At 40.1% G+C, this 19,171-nt stretch overlaps 1 protein-coding gene across 6 annotated transcripts in view; it reads right to left on the bottom strand.

Annotated features, from left to right (window-relative positions):
- Positions 1-19,171, bottom strand: part of CSNK1G3 (casein kinase 1 gamma 3) — a 162,035-nt gene that overhangs the window by 127,422 nt on the left and 15,442 nt on the right. For 5 of the 6 annotated variants that reach the window (XM_048849392.2, XM_048849394.2, XM_048849389.2 and 2 more), the window contains exons 2-3: positions 16,887-16,963; positions 3,903-4,325 (exon numbers count right to left, since the gene is read on the bottom strand). In XM_048849392.2, coding sequence (XP_048705349.1) covers positions 3,903-4,080 — 178 coding nt within the window. In that variant the 5' untranslated portion in view covers positions 4,081-4,325; positions 16,887-16,963. Of the gene's footprint in view, positions 1-3,902; positions 4,326-16,886; positions 16,964-19,171 lie in introns of those variants that run through there. The other variant, XM_048849397.2, reaches the window with a different exon arrangement.

Genomic DNA, 19,171 nt, shown 5'->3' with positions numbered 1-19,171 from the left:
CTGAACAGACAGGAGAAAAGTAAGAACACTGAGATGGAGTGAAGAGGTGGTGAGAGAAAAAGAGAGTCTGAAAAACTGGTATTCAAGTGGAACAGTGGGGTGCATTTGATTACTGTTAATTTCATGGAAAAACATGCTTGAAGAAAAACTTCACAGCCATGATACTGAGACTGTAAAAATGTACTAGTGCAAATAATTTCAGATTTGGGGTTTGTTTTAAAAGATGAATATCAGCCAATTGCATGAGATAAACTAACAAGGGTTGCAGTTTTGTCATGAAAAATTTTAACAGAGTTAAGGTAAAACAGGGTAAAAGCTCATTGTTAACACATAAAACAACCTGTTTGCCAATATTTTAGGAAGGTTTACTGGAGAGGAGTTTGCTATTTTAAAGATACCGTCAATTTGAAAAATCGCATTTCAAATCAGGAAAATTTTGTACTAACCATTAATACAACAAACCTGTATGGTTATTATGGCTAAAAGACCACAGAATTATTTCTCTTTTTTCAGTTTTACTTCATATACAAAATGCTGTAAAATGCACATTTTCACTGTTTTGTTGACTGTCAATACTGAATTTTTTAATTCTCCACTAAAAATGTTTTGACAACTAATATAGGGTGTTCTATCAGAAAACTGACTCAAATTAAATTAAGAAATTCAAGTCCATTGTGTCATTTTAAAATATATTGAACTTATAAAAGGCATCAGATTTGACAGCTCTGGAGAGTTAATTCCTCTCTTTAGGCACATGATGTACCATCGGTTATAGGCAGCAGCAACGTAAGTTTTCCCTCATAGCATCATGGATGCACGATTAAGTTGAAAACAATAGGAATTGCAAATTAAGTCCTATTAAGAAAAATAAGACTGTTTAGTTTGTTGCAACTTGAACACAGTGTCTAGTGCTTACAAAGGCTAAAAGCGCCAGCTCCCAAAAGTCAGTCAGATTCTGAATTTTGCTGGTGGACTATGTGCCTGTAAGAGGAGGAGAGACCTGAAGTCTTTGTAGACTGATATTTCCATTTTGATAACCTCTACTCCCCAAACCTATCGGGAAGGGGGAGAGAAGATTCCAAAGTGCACAGAAACACAGGAGAATCTACCCCACATTATGGGTTATATGATGGGAGCCCTGTCATCACACGCTAGAACCAGTTAAATGCCTGGTGTGAGAGAACAGGGGAGTGGGCACACTGCCCAGTGTTAAATTAATCCAGTTGTGGCCTACCACTTAAATACATCCAACGTGTCTGTTCATTCGCTTGCATGTCCTGATCAATTTACCATGTCACCAACCTCTATAAGCCATCAGAAAGATATGTTAACACCTTTTTTCCCCCAGCATGGACAGATCACAATGGCTTCCAAGTTGTTGCTAAGTTCCTTCTACCTCAGGGGTTCTCAGACTGGGGGCTCTGACCCCTTAGGGGGTCATGCGGTTATTACATGGGGAGTCACAAGCTTTCAGCCTCCACCCCAAAACCCTGCCTCACCTCCAGCATTTATAAACATAAAAAAGGTGATCTGAATTAATTGGGGGGATGGGTTGCACTCCAAGGCTTGCTGTGTAAAAGGTGTCACCAATACAAAAGTTTGAGAACCATTGTTTTATCTAATAGTCTCCCATTTACCCCAAGTCTTAACTTTGTTGCTCTACATTAAGACTGCAATCCTGTAAAGATTTATGCCCGTGCCTCAACTTTACGACCTGTAAGTCATTTCATTGAAATGCATAACATTAAGCACATGCATAAGTCTTTGTAGGATTGGGGCCTAAATTATTTATCACCACATTCACACATGCAAAATTCTAAGTATCAAATAATCATAGGCTTTTGTTTTAAATTACAAGCAGAGTCCATGACAAATCTACTTTTAATCATAACTTTTAATGTGAATGATCTACAAATTTAAATGATTTTATAGAATACAGTCTGATAAGTAGACTTTTCATGCTCTGACCAGGCATTCACTTTTAGCAGAGGCAGATAAAGTAAAGGCGGCCAATGCACATGGCTGCTGTAAGGGAAACACCACTGTTCTCCTTTCCTTACATCTCTCCTTCCCTGTCAGTTATCCAATTCTATTTCTCTTAGGTTCATGCTCCCCTGTCTATCGCTCAGAGTGCAGCCGATGGGCTTTTTTAGTTTCAATCTCATATTCATCTACGTCTAAAGTCAGCAGATTATCCACAGCTAACTTTGCATCTTACGCACACTAGCAAGTTGAGCTGTTGAGATAGAAGTGGACTTCTCTATTACCTTCAGCTGCTTTCACATTTAGGAAATCCCAATCACCACAAGCAGCAAAGTAAAAACTTACAAGTACTGAGTCTATTTCTCCCTGCTTCCATTCTACTTACTAGGAAAACCAAAACCTTGTCAAAATATATCATAACAGATACACAATAATAAATATATATTTATGTGACAGATAATAATAGGTTCCTACAGGCTATGTCAAATTTCACAGACCTTATTTCTCATTTCTGTGTTTATCAAAAAAGGAAGAGAGACCGGACAAAAATAAGTTCTGTTATGAAATGTCTAGGGGGAAAAAAACTTCCTGAATTTCTTACAGTTGTCTTAACAAATGATATTTAAGAGAGTTAATACACTGGTTCTATTTAGTTCATACAGTGTCTGAAATCCATTGAAAAAAAATCTAGCAAAAAGAGAAGTTAGGATATAGTTATAGCCTAAATTCTGAACTTCATAGGTATGAGGACAAACTTAGATCCTCAATATTATTTTAAATACATCAGTATTTATACATCAGTATAAATCAGTTTTATTACAGCCACAAATGTTTAGAACGCAACTAACAGCGTTTCCTGCCAAGAGTGCGAAAGAGGAAGGAAAAAAAAAAAAAACAGTAACGTATCTGAACTGCAGTTAAATCACCGGATAATCTAGAAGTGCATGCAGTATACCAAAGTCTGTACTAACAGATTAGTTTATAAACTCTTACTATGAATTAGCATGTTGGAAAATGAAAACTTTGAGAAAAATGCACTCTTGGACTTAAACCAGTGCCCAGAGTAATGTGCTTTACAAGGGTTGGATATTGTTAGAGAAGCTATCCTCCTCATGACAAACATTCAACTGTGGTCCCCTATTCTGCCCTGCAGTGATTATTCATAGATTGTCTGTATTCCATGGTACTCTTCAGAAAATTAGTTGGCCTGAACAGCAACCTATCTCAAAATAGAGTCAGGTGTGAGACACAGTGCATACTTGTGTTACTGCTGAACACAAAATGGTTATATTTTTTAATACCAGTACTGCAGTAACTGCATAAGCAAACTCAATCTGAGATACTTACAACACAAAAGCTACTGTACGAAACCGAACTATTTTACTTAGCTAGATTTTAAAACTATACCCAATAGCATACCTAACGCAAATAAAATAACTTTTAAACACTGCAACCTTTATAATGTTCAACTCAACCTTTTAATATAAGGGCTTAAATATACAATATGTATATTTTACGTAAGTGTAGATCTCTGTTTATTCTTCCCTTGCATCAGAAAGTTGTGAATTTAACTTAGTCTGAAACAAAAGTGTTCACAAACTCAGCATAGTAATACTGTAGACAAAGTAATGACTTCAATTGACATATTTACTTGTGTTTTTATATATAAAGTCATTACTTTGTCTGCAGTATTACTTGATATGTATACACACACACACACCCTGCACATTAAAGACTAGGTAATTCTGTAAGAAAAATATTTCAAAAGGTGTGATAAAGATGTTATCTCTGCAACACGAAAAAAAACTGAGTACTGTAATAGGAAAAATAGTTTATATGGAAGGTAAACATATTGTGAATGTTTAATTTGCATGTACATCTTGAATCAGATAGAGTGGAATAAGGAATACCAGTCTTACCTAATCGTAGTTCTCCAAAATTACCACATCCAATTTTTTTGCCAACTCTAAAGTTAGGTCCAACCATTAACACTCCAGAGTTCGAAGAGCCAGTGCCACGTGGATTGTGACCTGAACGCCCACTAGGCCGTGCCATTCTATCATCTGGTTTGTCCTTGTCTTTCTTTTTACCATCCATATCAAGTTTACGGTACTCCACTTTGAATTTTTTTTAAAATCAAGACAAGCAAACTCAAACGGGATAATGTGAAAACGGAAACATCACTAGTTAAGTGCTCCAGCTGGTTAATCAGTCACTAAATTGTAGTTGATAAGTAGTCAGTGGCTGCATATTCATCCCATTCGCAAAATAGTTTTCCTTGGTAGTCTCTGAAGCAAAATATATACTCAGTGTGTATCCTACCAGCAGGATTTACAGAGACTCTGTAAACGAAAAAGAAAATTAAACAGAGTATACATATTTGGAACAAGATATCTTCCTACAGTGTCACAAGATTAAAGTATAATAAACAGAACTTTTTTATATACCCATGTTGCACAACATTACCATAGTGACTAAATTTTTGCCCCCAGATTCATATACACAACTCCCACTGATTTCAATGGGAATTGTGCAGGAAAATCTGAAAACAGAATTTGAATACAGATTGTTAAGTAATACATTACTTTTTGCAAAACATATCCAGCCTGAACTATCTAGTGTAAAAACTTGAAACTGTAATTTAAAGAATGTCCATAAAATCTCAAATCAGTTATGCCAGTTTTGAAGCAACTGATAGAGCACTTCAGACAAACACCATGTACACTCATTCTCTGAAGCTGATCAACTCATTAAAGTTAAAAGGGAAAAAAAAAGATTCAAAACTACGCTTATTTCTTTTCCTTTTTCTGAATGGTAAGACATCTTATTTTTGATGCTTAATGTAACGCTTAACAAAGAGTGCCAAGTACTTTTAATATATTGTTCTCCATTATTTCTAGTACTGCCAGCTTTGAAAATAAAAGCTATTTCCTTACCAACTTTCTTTTTTTTTCTTTAATCATAAAAGGAATAAAAGGAATTTGTCATCACACACTTTTTTGGTTCAATTCACTTCATTGCTTAGGCACTAGTTCCAACAAGACTTTCATCAAAATGAATATTATATGTTAGTGTACTGCTGCCATAAAGTCCAGTAGAAGGATCAAAAAAGGACTTTATTTATGCCCTACATGAACGGTGGCTATTGTTTGCTATTTGAATCACTTGATAAGAGTCATTTAAAAACTCCGAAGTTCAGATGACATGTACCCATCACATTCCAGTAATCTTAGAGAAGGTCAAATTTCGGTCCCAAGACTATTTAACAATATCCTTTCACATATATTTTATTTTAAATGTTAGGATTACCTGAAAGTTAAAACCAAGATGTCTCTCTTTAGAGCAAACTTTATAACTATCACATTCTAAAACACATTGTTTTTGGAATATTATTCTCTCTTTAATTTACGTTATTTTCAAACATAATTTTAGCAGAACAGATGTCACCTTTTTCATCTGCTTCTGGCATACACAAAAAGTAATACTATATTCTGTTACACTAAATCAATAGACATGACAACTATCATAATGCTACAAAATCAAAGTGCAAATACAGAAAGGAAGAGCCATGTTGCCATTCCCTGCCTAGATGGTACAAGAGTGCAAGGAAGAATACCCTCCCCACTGTTGACCTCTGCCAATTAAATCATGGTTGTTTCTGATATGATCTTAACTGGTGGCTTTAAGCACCAATCAATCAGCAACTGGGCTGTAGACTCATGTCAACTCAGAGGGAAGTACATAAGACATGGACAGTTTGGGGAAGATACCAGATCACCTAACTCTCAAGAGTACATTTGAGGGTATAAAAGGCATGCTCTGGGACCATGAATAAAACAAAGGCCTGTTTCCAATCTGATTGTCTAAAACATTAGATACTCAGAGTGGGTTTCTGCTTCATTCAGAAAAACCCAAAAGGATTTGGACAACTGTTCATACCACCATGGAGGTATAAGGTCATTTTGGATCAGCATTTAAGTATGGTCTGCAAGGTTATTCCTGTCCACGTTTTTTGCCACAGGTTGTCGGGAGCAACTGTGGGAGGTCTAAGACAACAGAATTTTATTTTTGAGGGTGAGGGGGAAGCAAAGGAGGACCTGGGAGAATATGATTCATTTATCACCAGCTTCAACCGCATCTCACTGGATCTGGAGGGTTACATTATCCACACTAACTACATCTCCATCTCCAAGAACCACAGTTACTGTAGGGTAAGTAATAATTCTCTTCAAGTATTTGTCAGTGTGGGTCCCACTGTAGATGACTGGCAAGCAGTGTCCTCTTCAGGATGGCAGTAATGTGGAGTACCAACTGAATCAGAGACCTGAGCACTCTTCTCCCAAATCTAGTATCAGATTTAGCAGTCAAGTCCAGTGCTTTACAAGTGTGAGCAGATTTTGGAAACAGACTGAGGAGGTTACTTGGACTCTGGTTGAATAAGCTTTGATCATCATTAAGGGTGGTACTTCTGTGGCACCTGGAAAAACAAGTGAGATAATCTCCAACTGTCTAAATGGACAATTCAGTGTAAGTGGCCTGGCCTTTAGAGCAACCAACTATAGTCACAATCAGCCATGGCAATAGTAGGAAATACTTAGTCCTGTCAGAGTAGTAATGTAGGGCATGAGATATATCCTACATGTGCAGTTTTAACTCGTGCATGGAATTAGGTTTAAGGAAAAAAGACAACCAACCAACCAACCCACTCATCTGTTTAAGTGAAATTCAGACACCACATTGGGGATTAACTTTGCATGGCATCTCAGAACCACCTTGTCCTTGGGGGTACAAGGAGTATGGGGGTTGGACTGTGTGTGCCTGAAACTTGTTCACTCTCCTGGCTGAGGTGATAGCCACTAGAAAAACTATTTTAAGGGTTATATGATGGAGGGAGCTACTGCAAGTCGGACTCCATCAGCTTCAGAAAGACGATGTTGAGGGCCCACACAGGCTGTTATCAATGGGTAAGCATGCATTAGACCTTTGAGGAATTTCAATATGGCTGGAAGAGAGAAGACCAGGACCAACTGTATCAGAAGATGGCACGCCAATATTACTACTAGGTGTGCCTTGATCAGACCAGAGAGTCCAGACTGTTTCAACTGCAATAAGTAATCCAGAATTTTAGTTAACAATACTTGTTCAGGCACTAGGTCATATCGGGTCTTCCATATGGAAAAATCTCTTCACTTGAAAAAAATAAAAGTCTTCCTTGTGGACCGGTTCCTTCTTTGTGCCAGGATGTCCTGAACATGTGAAGAGCAGTCCTTTTTCATGGTATTCATCCAGCCAGCATCTGAACAGTTAGTTGTAATGATGCAGATCAGGATTCAATACTTGTCCCTGGTTCTGTGACAACAGGTCTAGGAGCCTGATCTAGGGGCTGTGGAAATGTGTTCACCAAGTTCATCAGCCAGAACTTTCTCAGACAGCAGACAGCTATGAGGATGAGTCTGGCCCACAATCAGAGAAAAGGCATACAGCAGCCCTTATTTCTACGGCAGTAGGTAGATTTCCAACCAGGATCCTGGACTCATGGAGACTTGGGAACAGAAGCTGGGACACATTGCATTGTTTCTGATAGCACACAGATCTATTACCAGGACTCCTATGTTGATGAAATAGGAATTTGTGAGGGACTGCAGCAACAACCACTTGCGGCTAATGGTCAATGGTTCAAGAAATCCACAAAGTTGTTGCTGGTTCCCAGGAAATGCAAGGTTGTCAGGATTAAGCCATGCAGGCAACACCAGTTCCATAGTATGACTGCCTCTCTGGACTGCAGGGGGTGGGAGATGAAAGGAGGTGGGAGGACCAAAGGTGGTGCCCCTTTGTTTCTTTTATGGTATATTGCCAACGTATTTATCAATGTTATACTATTAATTGCCAGTGGACCAGGAGGAATGCTTCACACACTAGCCTGATGGTCCTGAGTTCCAATACTTTTATGTGTAGCCTCATGTCTTCTAAGGGTCATTCCATTTTGGACATGTCCATCACTAACATTTCAAGCAATGAAGGGATCTTGAATGGTACTCCTCTGTTGACACTGCTAGGGTATAGACACCAAGACAGTTCCCTGAGGATGTGAGATGAAGTCGCAACTGTGTTGCGCATAATGCTTTGCCAGGGAATAGACTGACCTGAGACAAAGTCATAGGGATCTTAGGAAAAGCCTGGCAAGCAGTGTGTCACATATGTGCAGATGGCCTAATAATGTGAGTTAAGTCCACTCTCATTATCAAGCAAGCAATTACCCCATTTATTAACAACTGAAACAAGAGAACTCTATCTTGAGGTAAGTATGATTTTAGGTGTCAGAGTGGACCGAGTCCTATAAATTACAGTATGTGCTGTGATGAGAGAATCTCTCAGATTACTAGGAGGTTCAAATGGGGCAAGCAGGGATAGGGCATGGTCAAGGTTTGTCAGAGTTTCCTAATAAGATTCCGGTACAGGTAGACATAGAAAACTTGATTCTTCAGGTACTCTGCCACGTGAGTGAGGCACTTGGTAAAGGCACAATGCTGTGGAGAGGCCAAAAGGGTAGTGGACTGATGGATTCAGCCTACTGTAAATTTGAGGAACTTCCTGTGGGCCAAGTGAATGGCAATGTGAAGTATGTGTCTTGCAAGCCAAGAGCAACAAACCTGTACCTGAAGCAATGGAATGATGGAGACAAGTGTTACCATCCCTGAATCTGCGGTAGTATATGTATTTGTTGAGTCTCCTCAGACATAGGATAAGACAAAGTGCCCCTTTCTTCTCTGGAAGAGGAAATAATGGGAGAAGAAATTCTTGCCCTCTATTCTTGAGAATCTTCTTCAATGGCTCCAAGATTGAGCTATAAGGCTACATTTTGTAAAAGGCTCTCATGAGAAGGATCCTTAAAAAGGGATGAGGGGGGAAGGAGAGTTTACGGGTATGGAAAGGAATTGGATGGCGTAGCCATGGGTAACTATGTCTAGTACTCATGTGTTAGCCAAAATCTCTGCCCAAATCCAATAGAAGGGGGAAAAGAGTTTCCAAAAGTCAACTGTAGGATCCTGGTCTTAGCATGGCTCCTGACAGTCACAGGAAACCTACTGAGTCTGAAATAGAATTGGGCGTACATGAATGACTGACACCTTTCTAGAGCATTGTGGTCACTTCCAGTATGGTTAGTCTGAATAACGAGTCTAGGAGAAAAATAGTGTTCTCTGCCTCTAAGGGGACTGTTACCAGAATGGGTTCCATCCCCTTAAACAGCATATCTTTGGTGGTCACCTGGACCTTCTTAGTGATGTCTGACCAAGATGCCCAGAGCATTAAGATAGCCATGGCAGGCCAGAGTTTAAACCCCAAGGACTTAGTGTCTGCCTTTAATGATTGTGCTACTTTGCCTTGCCGTACAGGAGGTTTCTCTGTTATCTCTCTATTACTTTTTTTGGGGGGGGGGGAGGTGGAGAAGGGAGGGGTAGAGGAGAACATTCAGCTAAAAAAGACGATTTTCAGAAAGTACAAAAGAAGTGCAGAGTATTTCTTCCGACAAATTTGGAGCTTAGACTAACACCCGTGAGAGTCAAGCACAGCCCAGGTTCTGTCCCACTAGCACAAGAAGTAAGAAGGAATTGAGGAAGCGTTGCAGCCACTCTGCACTTTATGCTTTCACACTGGAGCATGAGGCAGCATAGGATGCTTGCATTAATGGACAAAGCTATGCAAAAGATTCTGAGCTCATGTGTCTGAGGCCCATGCACATCTGTAGCGGGATCCATACAGAAACACACGAAGAAAATGTTGATACATGATAGTCATGGAACCTTCACACACACACACAAAATAGATCTGTTTGAATATATCAAAGTAATTTTAAAATGTATTTCCTTCATCTAGCATAACCTCATCTTGGTACCGTATATACTCGTTCACAAGCCGAATATTTCTGGTAAAAAAATGACACATCAAAGAGCGGGGGTCAGCTTATAAACAGGTCTACACCAAAATTTGATGATTTTAAACTCTATGAAATCATAGAATTAAATATCTAATACATTGTCATTTTGTTTACCAGGAGCGTCTGCAGGCATGGAGCCCCTCAGCTCCCTGTCGCTGCGGTTCGCTGTTCCCAGCCAATGGGGACAGCAATACTTCCCGCAGCTCCCATTGGCTGGGAACAGCGAACCGCAGCGACAGGGAGCTGAGGAGCTCCATGCCTGCAGACGCTCCAGGTAAACAAAAAGTCCTGACCCGCCAGTGGCTTACCCTGACGGGCTGGGAGCCAAAGTTTGCCAACCCCTGAAATACAGGGTTGGCTTATGAAAGGGCCATACAGTTTTTACTATTTTTACCTATCCTTCTTGGGGGGTCAGCTTAGAAACGAACGGGCTAACAGGTATTTCTTGATACTGGAGTGCCTGCCTCAGTCACCAGCTGTGCTTAGCACATAGCCTTGTTAATCCAGGGAGAAAGATTTTGCAGCTGAATAGCATGGGCAGGGCATGAAAAGTGAGAAGAGATGTGTGGGGAGCATGACCGGCACATGAGATAGTTGAGGACAGGGCCATGGGGGACTCCAGTGGCTGTATTAAAGACAATGGGAGTATAGATGAAGTCCAGTAAGTAACATTTCCAGACTGAGTTGGGAAATTCATTTTAACTATTTAATTAAGGCTTTTTAAAAGGGTACATATTTGTATGAAGAGCCTTAATCCTGAACATCTGCTTCATACCTAGACATGTGTAGCCACCACCAACAGCAATATTTTCAATATTTTTCTCTTTCAGTGGAACAAGTTCTGGATTCTAGTCTTTGAGGCTAGCAGGGAGCCACTGGCAATGCTGCAGTTCATATGGACTCTTGGTAAATACCAGCAGACAGACTGATAAAGATAATAATGCTGGTAACCTGGTGGAACTACTTGGCTGGTGTTCAAATATGCACTTCCTTCTTAGTAGGTCCCAGGTCACCAGCAATCTGGCCTTTCCACCGGAATAAAAGGGACACGTCCCAGTTTTGTGTCAAGAACGAGAATGATTTATTTAAAGTAGATATGTTATTTTCTTTGATGCATTCTGAATTTGCAAATTACTACTCATTTCTCTCATAATGATGTAAGGCTCATAACCATATCAGGTTGCATTAGTAAGTAAAGGTTTTAACCGTACTGATGACTCATGTGGATGACAATATGATGTTACATGATGGCATTTGTTCAATTTTTTAAATAACCCAAGAAATTATACAAAACAGCTACATTAAAAGAATACTATTGCTGTCCCAAGTTAAGCACTCAAACCTTAGGAAATGCCAGAATTAAGCTTACCTGTGCAAACTTAATTCTGCCCCCTTTTGTATGCACATTATGACACAGTCTTTAATTACATGATCACATATGATCTTTCTCGCAGGACTCCTGCCTCATTCAGTGCACAGAATGAACCTGCTCTGGGAATGAATCAGGGTTTTGTGGTGAAGGAGTCTCGTTTGTAGGACCACTGACCTTATTTGTTGCAGAAGCTGGAAAGTATGTACTGACTGAGGCAGAGGACTGCAGGAAGAAAAAGGATGGCCATTCAATGGTGCCCTGGAGAACTGCGTTCTAACCCTGCTTGTGTCAGAGAGTTCCTATGGGATGCTAGTCAAGTCACTCAAATCAAAATTTTGACAGGTAATCACTAACTGAGAGTTCCGTATTTTCTGGGTGCTTCACTTGAGACACGGGGGTCTGACTTTCGGAAGTGCTGAGCACAAGAGGTAAATGAAGTCAACAGGAACTATGCTTTGAACATACGAAAAGCTACATAATACTAACACTCTGAAAAATGAGGTCTTAGCAGTCTCAAATTGGCTACACAAAATGAGTGGATTCTTTTGACTGTCAATTCTGTGCCTCACCTTCCCCATCTGTAAAATGGGGATAATACACTCCCCCTTATCTCACAAGGTGGCTGTGAAAATATTTGTGAAACATTCACAAATTCTAATGAGTATAACAGAATAGCCCATGAGGAAATTAATAATTCTGTCTTCAGAGCAGGGGATGAATAGCATAAATAAGGTCTGGGGCTACACATTGAAGAATATTTAATAGCTGCTTATTAAATGAGTACCATCCATCCAGTGCACTGAATGTGGTATGGTCCTGTGGAAAAACAGTATATCATGTAATCAGAGACTGTCATAATGCATGTGCAAAGGACTGAATTAAAGTTGCACTGGCAACCTCTATTCTGGAATTTCCTAACTTAAGTGCCTGACTTTGCAATCTCAATAATGGTTTTAATGCAGGAGTTTTTTCCCCGCCTCCCGTAATTGTATATAGATAAGTAATACGTGTGGAACTAAATATGGACACCTCCCTAACTGGAGCTCTACATCAGTACCACATACTTTAATGGGATCAAATGAAAACTCAGTGTGATGGAGGCTAGAAAGGCAGCATAATGCTTTGCACACTGAGACTTAAGGAAAAGTTATCAAAATAATGCCACAACTTCACAATTAATGGATATCTAACCTAAAATATAATAGTGTAAGAATAGTATGACTTTAGCTCAAACTAAATTGAAGTCTTATTAAAAAGTTAACAATTACTGAATAAGTATTACTACATATTTTAACTATAACATTCTAAACTAGAGTCAAAATATATCAGCTTCTAAGAAGAGTACAGTGATGGTTTTTTGTACAATAAAGGCCACTCAACATGAGAATTGGGCTACCTTCAGACAGCTGCAGTGGCACAGGAGCCAGCAAAGAGACCTGTAAACAGGGGAGTTTGAGTGGGAGTTTGTATTGTGGTGCTTCTTTGGGGTTTGTTTTTGCTGTGAGTGGTGGTGTGGTTTGTGTTTCCCAGAGTAACAGGATTTAGGTGGGAAGGCTATGACAGATACAGAGGCAGCAGTGGGAGTGACTCATGTTCTGGAAGACACAATGCAGATGACTGGATGTGGAAGCTGCGGTATGTACATGATCCTGAAGGGGGTACCTGGTAAGAGTTTTGTCTGAATGAAATGCCGCCTGATAGAGCTGATGGAAGAAAAGATCTGAGGTTTGGAGATGCAGGTGGAAAGTCTGGTTGAGTTTAGGAAGGGGTTTGAGCAGATTATGGAGCAAAGACATGAGGTTTCTGAAGGGAAAAGCTAAGACTTGCAGATGGAAGCAGGACTGAGGAATTCTGAGGGGAGACTGAGTGAGGAAAGTGGTCAGTGGAAGCATGTGACTAAAAGAACCAGGCAGAGGAAAAGACGGGCTAGTGAAGGAGAAATAGAGCTCAGGAATAGGTTTGCAGAGTTGGAAAATGAAGAAGGGGCTCAGCAGGTAGTCACTGAAGGTGGAAGGGCAAGGAAGAAGAGAAGAGCAGCTAATCCTATAGGAAAAGCGGGAGAGTCAATGGAGACTACACCAAACATGAGCCCCAGGAGGATACAGGATGGGTTGAAGAGGATTACAAGGGAGAATAGGAAAGGAAAGAACTTGCAGCCAGAGGGAACAGGGGATAGACTGGAGAATAGCACCGTCACCAGGAAAAGGCAGGTCTACATGATCAGGGACTTTTTACTGAGAAGAATAGACAGGCTGTAACCAGAGCTGATCCAGAGCATAGAAGGGTACGCTGTCTTCCAGGGGCTAAGATACAGGATGTAGACCTGAGGTTGAAAAGGATCCTAAAGGGAGCAGGAAAGAATCCCCTAATTATCCTTCATGTGGGAACAAATGATACAGCTAGATTCTCGCTGGAAAGTATTAAGGGAGATTATGCTAGGCTAGGGAAGACGCTTAAGGAAATCAAGGTTCAGATGATCTTTAGTGGGATTCTGCCTGTTCCTAGAGAAGAGCAACAAAGGTGTGACAAAATTATGACTATCAACAGATGGCTTAGGCAGTGGTGCTATAAGGAGGGCTTTGGGATGTATGGCCACTGGGAGGCATTCATGGACAGAGGACATTTCTCTCAGGATGGACCTCATCTGAGTAGGGAAGGATATAGACTTCTAGGATGGAGGCTGGCACAACTGATTAAGAGAGCTTTAAACTAGGAATTTGGGGGAGATGGTTGGGAGATGTCCAGGTAATCTCCACGCCAGATTTTAGCATTGAGAGGGAAGAAAACGAAGTAAGAAAGGATACAGCCGTGGGTAGGAGAATGTATATAAGGAGGACGGGCAGTGTGGATACCAGTCTAATAGGTTATACTGGCTGTAGAATGACCGTGCCTAATAGGGTACAGAATGTGAGTGAGGCCAAACAGCAAAAATTAAGATGTTTGTACACCAACGCGAGGAGCCTAGGTAACAAAATGGAGGAACTAGACTACTGGTGCAGGAAGTGAAACCAGATATTAGAGGGATAACAGAAACATGGTGGAATAGTAGTCATGACTGCACTACGGGTATTGAAGGGTATGTGCTGTTTAGGAAAGACCAAAATAAAGGTAAAGGTGGTGGAGCAGCATTGTATATCAATGATGAGGTAGAACGTAAAGAAATAAGCGATGGAATGGATAAGACAGAGTCCATCTCGGCAAAAATTACATTGGGGAAGAAAACTACTAGAGGCTCCCCTGGGATAGTGCTTGGGGTGTGCTACACACTGCCAGGATCTAATCTGGATATGGATAGAGCCCTTTTTAATGTTTTTAATGAAGTAAATAGTAATGGAAACTGCATGATCATGGGAGACTAACTTCCCAGATATAGACTGGAGGACGAGTGCTAGCAATAATAATAGGGCTCGGCTTTTCCTAGACACGATAGCTGATGGATTCCTTCATCAAGTAGTTGCTGAACTGGACTAGAGGGGATGCCATTTTAGATTTGGTTTTGGTGAGTAGTGAGGACCTCATAGAAGAAATGGTTGTAGGGGATAATCTTGGTACAAGCGATCATGAGTTAGTTCAGTTCAAACTGAACGGAAGGATTAACAAAAATAAATCTGCAACTAGGGTTTTTGATTTCAAAAGGGCTGACTTTCAAAAATTAAGGAAATTAGTTAGGGAAGTGGATTGGACTGAAGAACTTATGGATCTAACGGTAGAGGAGGCCTGGGATTACTTTAAGCCAAAGCTGCAGAAGCTATCGCAAGCCTGAATCCCAAGAAAGGGGAAAAAATTCATAGGCAGGAGTTGTAGACCAAGCTGGATTAGCAAGCATCTCACAGAGGTGATTAAGAAAAAGCAGAAAGCATACACGGAGTGGAAGATGGGAGGGATCAGCAAGGAAAGCTACCTTATTAAGGTCAGAACATGTAGGGACAAAATGAGACAGGCTAAAAGTCAAATAGAGTTGGACCTTGCCAAGGGAATTAAAACAAATAGTAAAAGGTTCTATAGCCATATAAATAAGAAGAAAACAAAGAAAGAAGAAGTGGGACCGCTAAACACTGAGGATGGAGTGGAGGTCAAGGATAATCTAGGCATGGCCCAATATCTAAACAAATACTTTGCCTCAGTCTTTAATAAGGCTAAAGAGGATCTTAGGGATAATGACTTTACCACCATTTTCTGCCTATTGGTGAAAAATTCTTATTTGTCAAACTGCAGAAGCCACAAGACCAGAACCCACCATTCCTATCCAATAAGATCATTTATCATCAAAGCTAAAAGTCTCCAATGATATCCTGGAAGCATATTACTTTTCCATTCACAACTAAGAATAAATCTGTTGAGGGAGGCCTCATTCGTGGTTCTGCACAAACAATGAAGGACCTATCCCTGTATGTCTAGAAAGCGGCAAAAGTCCCATCACAACAGTATCTTTGAGACCATAATAAGATTCTGATGCTGCAGAAACATCAACAAACAAACAGAACTCTTACTGAGACAAGTAAAGGGATTTGTTTTTGTATCTAGGTGATAAGTGATCTGGAAAGGTACTCAAAAAGCACACACCAAAAAAAAAAAAAAAGAGAGAGGTTCAAAGGAATGACTAGAAAGATTGTGTACGCTTACAGGTACCAAAATTAGGGCAATTCTAACCAATCCTTGTTGGAATAACTATGTCTGAATAAAGAGATTCCAGTATCAATATCTTAACACTTTTGATTTCAGCCTTAAAAAAACATTAAGAAGATTCAAAAGTGGCACCACATAGAGATGCTACAGAATGCTAGTCAGATATGTCTTTTTACAACTAACAGCTACAATCCCCAAGGCAACAGATAAGTAACTTTACACTCAAAGATAAATATATTTGTGAAAGCACATCCAAATTTTCACCATCTGATCAGCAGTTGGCATATAATTTACTAATTTTTTTGTTAATGCTGTCACCATTCACAAAATTGTAAGAATCACATGTTTAAACTTGTAGGATATTTAGTGAGCAAAATGATTACTAAATATTTTTCTAAAATATAACATTAAAATAAATTGTTCTGGGATATGGGACACACACACTTCCATTGAAATACCTTTAAAGGGTATTTCAATGGAATGTATAGCAATAAATCAAAGAATAATAGATCAGCAACTACAAGTTTTAGTTTTCAAAAAATTCTCAATTATGTGGCAATTTATGGGCTTGTCACTTTTTGTTTGTTGATTCAACAGATGTTACCTGTTACAAAATTAAATTCTATAGACAACTACTGCTGCTTGTTCTTAACTGTATTTACATAAGCTAAAACAACTAGTACCTTGATAGGATTCCTACTGCAGAGACACAGGACGTTCTTTTAATATTTAACAATGATTGTATTACTGTCAAAAAGGAAGACACCCAGCCCTCTTATCTAAGCCTCTTTCTTTCTGGTCTTGAATGTAATGTTGCACTTTCCTATACTATACAATTTCTATCTAATCTGAAGTAAACAGAATATGTAGGATGTTTGCTGCCAAGAACCTCCGCTATAACAAATTGTGGATCATGTCTCCCTCACATACATAATGTGGTAAGTATTAGAATTCACAAATCACACTTACCCAAGAAAGCGGTACACTGTTCATGACAATGCCTTTTCTTCAACAAAAATGTTCACGTTTTAGATGTAAATAGCATGCTAAAAGTAAAGAAATACATATGTAATATTGGCACTCATTCATGCATGTAAATATTTCTGATGCTTTACTCAGAATTTATACAAATTAAAGATTTAGTACTGTTTTTCTAAATCAAAGTAGAAAGCAAGCTTCTATTAATATCACAAGTGTGAGTGTGTCCTATATATACCAGAAGCCTTCTAAACACAGAGGAAGTCATACCCTTCTCCAACTAAGCGTACCAACTAAAATGACTGAGCTTAAGAGAAGGTACAGGGATAATTCATACAAGCAAGATGATTACGATAATATGGAAGTGTCTTATAAATTACATTTGCTACTTTGTTTGGTTTGATGGATTTGCTACACCATTCATCCCACTCTCCTGCTACCACAGCAATTTCCCATTGGGTTTTTTACTCTCCCTCTACATAAACAAGCAGTTCATCCAAGTAAAAACAGATAACTTGATTAAATTGTTTCTTGTAGACATCATGAAAGAAGAGAGGGTGTCGCGAGGTGGCCACCCTGCTCCAGCCCTGAAGGGGTTAAAAACAGCCCTGGGAAAGGGCTGCCCCAGGGAGTCAACAGGAAAAGGCTGGGAGGCAGCCAATCAGGGCCAGGCTGGGCCCTATAAAAGAGCTGCAGGGCCAGAACGTAAGAGACTCTCTCTCTAGCTGTGGAGAGAGAAGAGGTACCTGGAGCGGAGCAGGGCTGGGGAAAGGCCAGAGGAACTGGGGAGCTCCAGCCTGGAAACTCCCCAAGCTGAGGCCTTGGTAAAGCCTGCGAAAGCTACTGGGGCTGCAGAGGGGCAGCCCGGGGATAGGCAAGGGCAGCAAGTCTTACCCCCTTGCCAGTGATGAGTGGTTTACAGATTGCAGTCTGCCCCAGTGAGCAGGGGCTAGATGACGACTGGCAGTAGCCACCGAGGCAAGGTGGGGGTAGTGGGTTGGGGGTTCCCTGGGGAGGGGAGACCCAGAGCGTGGGGGTTCTGCAGGGGCCCTGAGGCAGGTGAGCCACCGGCCAGCAGAGGGCACTCCGAGCTGGAATTGAGCTAATTCCCAGGGTAACCAGCAGGCGGCACCACACTGGTGAGTCTCGACCTCACTACGGAGGGATTTAAATGAGAGGCAATTGCTTTGTCCACCATATCAGGAAAAGCATTCTATAATTAGGGAGCAGTATGAAGGGGGAAGAGGGGGAAGGCATCACAGGTGAAGTGGAAAGGACAGGGCAGTGACATTATACACAACAAAGAGCTGAGTTATGAGCGGGCCCTGAATATAAACACAACAAAGTTTAAGTCTGATCCCAATGAGAGGAGCCAGGAGAGATTCCAACAGCAGGGATATAGTTAGAATACTGCACAAGAAAGTTGGATCTTAACAGCTACAATTTGTATTGACTTGAGGTAGGGAGGTGAAATGGGCATCAGGAAGGCCAGTAATCAAGAAGGGAGATGACAATGGTCTGTAAGAAAAGTTCTAGCTATTTGCCAGAAAGATAATGTTCCTATGTTCTCAAGTGTTGTAAGGGGAGAAACAGCGAATTCCAACACAGCCTGGCAGGTGAGGCATGGGACAGGGAAGACAGTAAGAGAGGAGACAAATGTGATGCCCTAGTAGCAGGCCTAAGTTGATGGTAAGTGCAATGATGTATTCAAAGTGACAAAGAACAGGAAAGGAGAGAGAAGAATCACGAATTCAGTTTTAGCCATGTTAAGGTTAAGTTATTAGTCTCTGGCAACAGAACTACATGTAATATACAAAATCATTTTTAAAGTTTAAACATAATTAAACTTAAGAAAACTTGCATTAATTCCCTTCCTAAAACATTTTTTTATGTATTTAACATCATCATCAAGAAGCAGTATGAGGACCACTTCAGTGTCTATCACAGCCAGGACATGGAGGAAAATTAATTTCCATTGCTGCCCCATGGCAGGTCTCAATTAAGTATCAATGTTTTCAGGGCATGCTGCTAGTGGACATATCAGTTAAGTACACTGTAAAACATTCTGAGACATAGCTGTAATTAGTTATTACAATACAGGCCTTTAAACAAAAGCAAAAAGGTATTATAACACACAGTCAATCACAATTTTCATTGTAGTTTTAGACCCTACTGAAAGCCATCATAGAACCACAGAGAATGCATTATCTCCAATTCTCAAAAAACCTCCCTTTGTGTAGTGACACCATTGTAAAGTGGTGATATAGAAGCCTATT

This window comes from Caretta caretta, chromosome 5 (assembly GCF_965140235.1).
Source record: "Caretta caretta isolate rCarCar2 chromosome 5, rCarCar1.hap1, whole genome shotgun sequence".
NCBI lineage: Eukaryota > Metazoa > Chordata > Testudines > Cheloniidae > Caretta > Caretta caretta.
This window is presented reverse-complemented; position numbering and strand designations above follow the sequence as displayed.